Genomic DNA, 8,952 nt, shown 5'->3' with positions numbered 1-8,952 from the left:
TTTGCCACTATGCGAATATCTGGTTTCTGTCATCAAGCATTTATTTATATATATATTTATTTATTTAATTCTAACAACCATGGTATGAGGTAGATGCTATTATTAGGCACATGTTATAATGAAAAAAAACTGAAGCACAGCAATTAAGTAATTCACCCAAGGTTTCCAAAGGTAGCAGAACAGCAATTTAAGCCCAGGAACTCTGGCTCCAGAAACAAAGATCAAGATTGGTAGAACTTTGCAAGTAAGGGTATGAATGGAGGGAGATGAATGAAGAAGTAGAGGTCAGGACACAGAAGTCCCTATACGCTGTGGTAAAAAGTCTGGATTCTATTCTAAATGTAACGGGAGCCACTGGAAGGTTTTAAATGAGAGTTGCAAGATCTGATTTCTGGTTTAAAAGGATCACACTTTAGCCATTAGGTCCAAAATAGACTAATTGTAGGAGTAAGAAGAAGGCAGAGAGATAAATTAGGGGCTACTATAGTAGTCCAGGCTAAAATAATGAAGGTATGCATTAGGGTTATAGCCTTAGAAATGGTAAAAAGTAATCCAGAATTGGTGTGTACTCTGTAGGTTGAGTCAAGAGAATTTTCTGATAATTGAATCTAGATTGAGAAGAGAGAGGAAATAAGAATGACTCTTAAATTTTAGTTATCAGAGTTCCAGAGTGTTGGTATATCAATTGAAATAAATTTTTAGAGAACTACTCAAATTAAGTCCTGGCTAGGGCTTGTCACTTATCATAGGCAAAAAAAAAAAAAAAAAAAAAAAAAAAAAAAATTAAATTTTTTGAGAACTTGGCTTCTGCAGGAACAATGGAAGTGAAGAGTACACCCAAACCTGCCATTTGCTGTAGAAATCAATGGGTGAAAAAAAGAACTGACAGGTAACAAGTCTATAGAAGCATTAGAGCTACTCAGTTCAGTGGGTAGAATATTCATCTTTTAATCTGATATTAAATCTGTGAAAACTTCTCAGTTTCTCCTTTTCAACTATAATACGACCTCCTGAAGGTCAGATATCCTATCACTTAATTTATAGCGGAAACTCAAGCAATGTTTGACAATGATAATGATAAATAATGATGAACTATAAAATGTGACAAAGTAAAACTGAGTATAAAATATTTTGTAATAATTATCAGGCTTGGCCATTAACTTCTATGTTGCTCTGTTATTATAACATAGAAAGTCAATGACGGAATAATTTTTCCAGATAAGGTTATTTTAACCCTTTATATGTAGCAATAGAAACAAAATATTACTTTGCTTAGCTGAAAAGGAATAATAGCAATAATTAACTATAAATTCCTAAAAAGGCTATAATTTTAAACCACTATTATACAGTGGAACTGCAAAGAAGGTGTCAAGGCCACTATATTGATGGGTAACTAAAAGTTAGTATATACAGTACTTTTGCCTTTATTAAAAGCAGTAACAACAGTACCAAGATAGATCTAAACTGTCCGTAATGATTAAAGTGAATAATAAACAAAATTAGATAGTCTAGATTTCTCAATTTCCAATAGCAAATAATGTCTGGAGATTTCACATAATAGAATGTGAAGCCAAGGTAAGAATGCACATGAAGTGACAGAGATATTTAAACAGCTATGACTAAACTAGCACTGAGAGCTTTAAGGTTTCAGTTGTCTAAAGTACTCTTCATTCCCTTCAGTACTCTTAATACTAAAATTCATAATCATTTAAAGTTTATCCTTTTCATTGATGTCTGAAGTTATATTTAATTACTAAAAGCTGAGACTTAACTACTCTAAGTATACTTACTCCCACCTTCCACTTTACCAACCAGTAATATTAAATAGCTTATAGTTTCTTTGCACATACCTTATTGTTATATTGAAAATCATGCTTTCACAACTTCATGTTTTTCACTATTTTAACAGCTTTTCTACTTCTTCGGCTTATATATCAAAACTCACCTCAGAAAGCCCTTCTTAATTACTCCCCTTTTATTCCTTAACCAAATCCAATTAACTCTCTCTCCCTCTCTCTCAGTCCCCTTCTGTCTCTCCCTACCCACCACCACGATCCCATCATTTTGATGCAGACATTTACAAACAAAAGTGAAAGCATTCCTCCCATCTAGTTAACACATTCATCACCTCACATATTTATTTGTGTGTGCATGATAGAACATTTAAGTTCTACTTCCTCTGTAAATTTCAATTACACAATACAGTGTTATCGGCTATAGTCACCATGTTATACATTTGATCCTCAAATCTTATTCATCTTATAGGTGCAAAGTTTGTACCCTTTCCCAACTTTAGGGAGAGGTTGGTAAAAGAGTACAAACAGTATCTTCTTTTTTTTTTTTTTTTTGACGTAAAACATAAAATTTACCATTTCAACCACTTTAAGTGCACAATTCAGTGTCATTAGGTACACTTGAAATGTTGTGTAACTATCACAACTCTCCATTTCCAGAATCTTTCTATCATCCCAGAAACTCTAAATCCATTAAATATTAACTCATCATGTCCCAATTCCCCTGGCATCTGGTAACCGCCAATCTACTTTCTGTTTCTATGAATTTATCTATTCTAGGTACCTTATATAAGTGAAATCATATTTTTCCTTTCATCTGGCTTATTCCACTTAGCATGTTTTCAAGGTTCATATATCTTGTGACAAATCAAAATTTCACTTTTCAACAATGTCTAGTAGTTTTCTGTTTACAGTTCCTTTACCTCCTTTGTAAAGTTTACTTTGGATATTTTATTCTTTTTGTTGCAACTGTAAATGGGATTGTTTTCTTCATTTCTCCTTCTGATGTTTCATTGTTAGTATATAAAAATGCACCTTTAATGTATTTATTGTCTTTAATAGTCATTTTGGTGGAGTCTTTAGAAAATTATCACCTGCAAAGTGACAGTTTTACTCCATTACCAATTTGGATACCTTTTATTTTTGTCTAAACGCTCTAACTAGGACTTCCAGTACTACATTGAATAATAGTAGTGAGAGTGACTGTCCTTGTTTTGTTCCTGATCTTAGAGGAAAAGCTTGCAATTTTTCAACACTGAGTATATTAGCTGAGTTTGTCATATATGGCTTTTATTATGTTGAGGTAGTCTCCTTTTAGACTTATTTTATTGAGTGTTTTTTTAATCATAAGTGGATGTTGTATCTTGTCAAATACTTTTTCTGCATCTATTATTTGATTTTATCTTGTATCTTGTTAATGTGGTATATCACATCGATTGATTTGCTATATCCCCAAAATTTTGATGTCGTATTATCATTCTCATTGTGTCTATATATCTTTTGATCACTTCTTTTATTTCTTTGAGCCAGTTATTGTTTAGTATCATGTTGTTTAATCTACACATATTTGTAGATTAAACATTTTTCCTGTTTCTTTTTGCCAGTTATTCCCAATTTCAAAGCATTGTGGTTGGAAAATATGCATGATATAATTTCAATCTTCTTAAATTTATTGAGACCAGTTTTGTGCCACAACATACAGTCTATCTTTGAGAATGTTCCATGTGCACTTTAGAAGAATATATATTCCATCATTTTGGGATGGAAAGTTCTAAAAATATTGATTAAATCCATTTACTCTAATGTGTCACTTAAGGCCGATATTTCCTTACTGACTTTCTGTTTGGATGATCTATCTATTGCTGTTAATGGGGTATACAGATTCCATACTACAATTGTATTTTTGTTAAGTTTTTCCCTATAGGTCTATTAGTAATTGCTTCGTATATATTTTTGGTGGTCCAAAGGTGGGTGCATATATTTTGGTGGGTCCCAAGTTGGGTGCATTGATAAGTGTTATGTCTTCTTGATGAGTTGTCACCTTTATCATAAAATGTCCATCTTGGTCTCATTACTTTTTGTCTTGAATCTATTTTGTCTGATATAAGTATTGTTACCCCTGCTTTTCTCTGGATGCCATTTGCTTGAAATATCATCTTCCACCGTCTTCTTTTGAACCTATGTTTATCTTTGGAGCTGAGATGAATCTCCTGTAGGTCTTGTTTTTAAACCATCCCATTACTCTGTGTCTTTTGACTGGTGAATTCAATCCATTTACATTTAAGGTAATTATTGATAGATAAGGACTTACTCTAGCTATTTTATCTTTTGTTTTCTGGTTGTTCTGTATTTCCATTGTTTCCTTTCCCTTGCAGTTCTATTTTAGTTTGGTCATTTTCTATTATTTTCTCCATTTCCTCTGTTTTTATGTTTCATGTCTCAACTCTGAATTTTTGTTTTGTGGTTACCATTAGGTTTGTGTAAAATCTTTTGTACATACAATAGTCTTTCTTCTGATTTCCTCTTATCTTCATTCACCTGTACCTGTTCAGTAATTTCCTCCTCTCCTTTTGATTTTGTCACAAATTATCCCTTTTTATGTTGTGCATTTGTTACCAAATTGCAGTAAAGTTATTTTTAATGCTCCCCTTGCCCCCTTTAACCTTTATAATTAAATGCTTAATAGCCTATTTTGAAGTAGTTTTGCAGTTTTCTGCTATTAGTCATCTTACGCAAACTTTTATATTCTTTTGTTTCCAGTAAAAGAGCTCCTTTCAACAATTCTTGTAATGTAGGCCCTGCAGTGGTAAATTCTCTCAGCTTTTGTCTGTCTGGGAAAGACTTTATTTCTCCTTCATATCTAAAGGATAACTTTGCTGGATATATTATCCTTGGCTGATGGTTCCTCTTCCAATATTCTGAAAACTTCCTTTCACCCTCTCCTGTGTTATGTTTCTATTGAGAAATCTGATAATAATCTAATGGAGTTTCCTTTGTAGATTACAGTCTTTTTTTCCCCTGGCTATTTTGAGAATTTTTTTCTTAAATTTTTATGAGTTTATCTGAGTCAAACTGATGACATATATCAGCAAGCAAGATCTCAAATGCTCTGATAATTCTTTCTCCGTCATTAATTTTTGAGAGTCTAAATAAAATGTGTCTTGGGGGTCTTTTTGCATTGACATAAGTAGGTATTGTTAGCTTCCTCTATTGTACAGTCCAGTTTTTTCTATAGGCATGGGAAATTCTCATTAATTATTTCTGTTCCTTTCTATCTTCACCTTCTGGCATACTTATTTATCCTTATGTTCCTCTCTCTAAAGGAGTCAGATAGTTCATAAAGTTATTTCAATTTTTTTTTTAACTCTTAGTTCTCTCTCTTCTTCCTCCTGGGTGATTTCTAGATTTCTCTCTCTTCCATCTGGTCTGCTCCTTTTTCAGTGCTCTCTAGTGTATTTCCTTTATTGAGTTCTTCAGCTCCAAAATTTGTTTGGCTCTTTTTTTTTTTTTTAATAATTTTAATCTCTTTGGTTAAGTATTCCTTTTGTTAACTGACTTTATTACTGAGCTCATTAAATGGCCTTTCTGTGTTCTCTTATACATCGCTGAGTTTCTTCATAACTGCAATCTTGAATTCTCTATAATTTAAATAATCGTATTCCATGAATGAGTTTCGTTCCTAGAGACATTTCACTTTCTTTCTGTGTTCCCAAATTACCTTGGTTGTTCATGGTATTTGATGGATTGTTTCTCTGCCTGTGCATTTGCGGTAAAAAACCTTTTCTTATTTAGAATCTATTTTGCTCTCAACAATTCAGCAAGTTGACAGGTAGAGTACTTTCTTTTTGCTATGGTGCTTGAGAGTCTAAGGTTTCTTTACCAGGTTCTGCCAGGTAATGTGGGAGGGGGAGGTAAGCTCGCCAACCTGTGACTCCACTCCCTTCCAGTAACGGCTATCATCCTATTGTGTTGTTTAAAGCTTCCCAGCTTTCTTTACCAGGCTTTGTTAGGAATTGGACTCAGGGAGGCAAGGTCTCAATCTTGTGACTTCACCCCCCTTCCAGTAATGGCAGTTGGCACCACTGTATTATTTTAAGCTTCCCAGCCATATCCACCTGACTCTATCAAAATGGGGAAGGGTAAGGGAGATGCTTTTCTCAAAGAGAAATGGCTTCTGCCCCTCTTATGCACCAGGCCCTACATAGTGTGAAGCCTGATTTCTCCTCTGCTTCTGCTATCACTAGAGTTGCAGTAAGCTCCAAACTGCATCAGAAGCTGCTGTCCCTATCTTTCCTCACTTCCTGCCTCCCTATGTGTTCCAATATGCCCACCTTCAGATGTCCTAATGCATGGATTGTTCAGGCATGTTTGTTCAGCAAGGGATCCTTTGTTGAGTTGTAGTTGTCCCATTTGTTGCAAGTTTAAGGGGAGAAACAAAGGAGTTCTCTCACTCTGGCATGATGCTTCTGTCATATCCATAAATATCTTTTTATAACCTGATTTTGATAAAATATCTGAGCAATTCAGTAACAATGATATGATGATTAAAAATATTTATTCAATCATTTTCCATTAAACATTTACAGAAATGTAAAGTAATTGTTCATAAAAAATATGACAATAAAATTTTGTAAGAAAAAAATGGGTGATCTTACCTACAGTCTTGATTATTAATTAGTAATTCAAGGTTTTGGGCTGATGATGAATCTATCATGGCTGTCTTTTCACTACCTTGGAATGAAATCTTCAGAGATTTTGGTGCATAAACTGAATTTTGAATAAATTCAACGTATTTTAATAAAGCTGCAACAGCTGCAAGGCAGTAATACCTGTAAGGTGACCAATGGTACATCACTATAAATCTTTAGAATAAAAAAAATTATTGCTATAAAAGATGTATTTTTATCTTAATATTAGGAAAATTATAAATATTTGCAGCATAGCACTGCTTAAGTTCAAAGAGAAAAAGAACACCAACTATTCCTAATTTTTAAATACTACATAAAGTACCTCTAAAAACATAAATTTTCTGAAGTCTGACATTTAAAGGATACTAGATTTCCAATAAATCAAGTGTTAAAAGTCAACATTCAATAGTAATTTGTGTCAATTTTTGATGTACCAGTCTAAGTATTCAAATAATGCTTAAAGAGTCTGAGGTTTAACAGTGGAGTCAGGAGGTCCTGAAGAACAGGAAAGTACATTATGATCTTGGTGAGGGTAGTCATTGTGATTAACTGAGTAAACAAGTGAGCCAACTTGGCTCAAAGAAAGTGACCTATTTAGCACATTCTAAGAGATATCTGTTTCAAAAATATCATTCCCTGTCTCATGTTGAATCTTTTAGAAATAATGGTATGAAGCAATAGGAACACAAGCTTTAACTGTTTCACTTCTGTGCCCTCACACTCCTAGTTTACTGTAGCTACTTGAGCTTTTCACTCCAAAGTAAGCAACAATCATTAGAGAAATAATTTATGATTAATTTGGAGAAATTCTATATAAATTAAGTTAGCTAGATATGCCCTGTGTATAAGTTTTAACTATTTTACTATTTCAATAATTATTCACTTGTATTATGAGCCAGGCACTTTTCTAGGTGGTAGGAATATAGCAGAGAACAAAACAGACAAAAGATCTTGTCCTTGTGGAACTCACACTAAATATTACTTCCCTTAAGTTATAACTTACTTGGACTGAATCTCCATTAGGACAGTGCTGAATTCTGCTACGCATAACTGTTCAATGTATTCTAATCCTTTTGTTTCATTGAAGTATTTCCTTTGGACAGTAGTGAAATTAACATACTGAAAAGAAATTTTAATTTCCAAATAAATTTTAAGTTTAATGCACTTGCCCAAAACTTTTTTTTTTTTTTTTTGAGTTAAAAAGGAAGTTTATTAGAAAAGGAATAACACTCAACAGACAGTGTGATCTCCTCTCGGAGGCAGAGAGTGAGAGGGACCAAAACTGCTTTCTTAAACACATAACTGAACATGAGCATGTGCCTTAAATATTATACAAAGTTTACTTTTTAATGTTCTCCAGAATTTAATAAAAACATTTCTAAGTTATTTACAAGAAAAAGAATAATTATCTGTCTTGTTAAGTGAACTAAATAGTATAGTCTGGAGCTCTTATTAGAACATGCTCACATGAAATTTAACTGACTATATTAGGAATGATAATAAAAAATAAACATAAGAGTCTCTGCCTTCTAGTAATTTTATTCTACAGCCAACAATATCACACAGGTTTTATAATCAGCCTGATATACTGTATCATAATTGAGAATGAGTAGATCCTTACAATGTGCTAGCTGAGGAAGATGAAAACATCAATTCCACCTATCGAATCTATGAAGTGATATAAACCTGAGGTGACTTAAAATAAAGAAAAAATAATGAAATTTTTTAAAAAGAGAAAAAAACATGAAGTTGTAGAGTAAAAGGTATAACTACTTTGAATAAAATAGGTAAGGTAATATAATAACACTAAACTGAAAAAGCTGTAAGACTGAGAAAAATCATAAACATAATTTGTCATATGCTAAGACTGTTTTAACCGTTATGTCATTTAATCTTCACAATAATCCTATGGCATAATTCTGAAAAGTCAAGTCACTTTTGATATCACACGGTTAGTATGTGACAAAGTTGAAACTTGAATTTAGAAGTTTTGACTTACAAATTCCATGTTCCTGCCATTTCATGCTGCTTCTAATTTAATGAAGGTCATTTTATTGTATGGTAATAATAACAGCAATATTGATTTTTCCTTCTGCTTGTCATACTTTTACCCCAAATACTTCCATGGCTTGCTATCTCACTCTATTCAGGAGCTTGGCCAAATGTAACCTTATTGGTGAGGTTATTTATGATTGCCCTCTATAAAATATCAGTCCTCTAAGAGATAAATACTATTATTGTCCCTATTGTACTGATGAAAAAAATTGAAGCTCAAAGAAGTTAACTTGCATAAGGTCACTGAAAATCAGAATTTGCAAAAAAAACAGTCCAACTCCTCTATTCTTAAGCCCTATCCTATATTGCCTTACATCTCAAGTGTAGTAAATATATATTGTTTTTACCTCTGGAGGATTCATCTATCCCACATTCTACATGGTTCTGGTAGGACTGTCATTTATAGTATTCTGTGA

General features: G+C 32.9%; 1 protein-coding gene across 1 annotated transcript in view; it reads right to left on the bottom strand.

Annotated features, from left to right (window-relative positions):
* The window catches only part of MSH4 (mutS homolog 4), a 67,723-nt gene that overhangs the window by 41,968 nt on the left and 16,803 nt on the right, over window positions 1-8,952 (bottom strand). The window contains exons 5-6 of the mRNA XM_011355515.2: window positions 7,485-7,600; window positions 6,449-6,622 (exon numbers count right to left, since the gene is read on the bottom strand). Of these exons, the coding sequence (XP_011353817.1) occupies window positions 6,449-6,622; window positions 7,485-7,600 (290 nt within the window). The remainder of the gene's footprint in view (window positions 1-6,448; window positions 6,623-7,484; window positions 7,601-8,952) is intronic.

Source organism: Pteropus vampyrus, unplaced genomic scaffold, assembly GCF_000151845.1.
Source record: "Pteropus vampyrus isolate Shadow unplaced genomic scaffold, Pvam_2.0 Scaffold22, whole genome shotgun sequence".
In the NCBI taxonomy this organism is placed as follows: Eukaryota; Metazoa; Chordata; class Mammalia; order Chiroptera; family Pteropodidae; genus Pteropus; species Pteropus vampyrus.
Note: the sequence above shows the minus strand (reverse complement) of the source record. Positions and strands in the feature narration are given on the sequence as shown.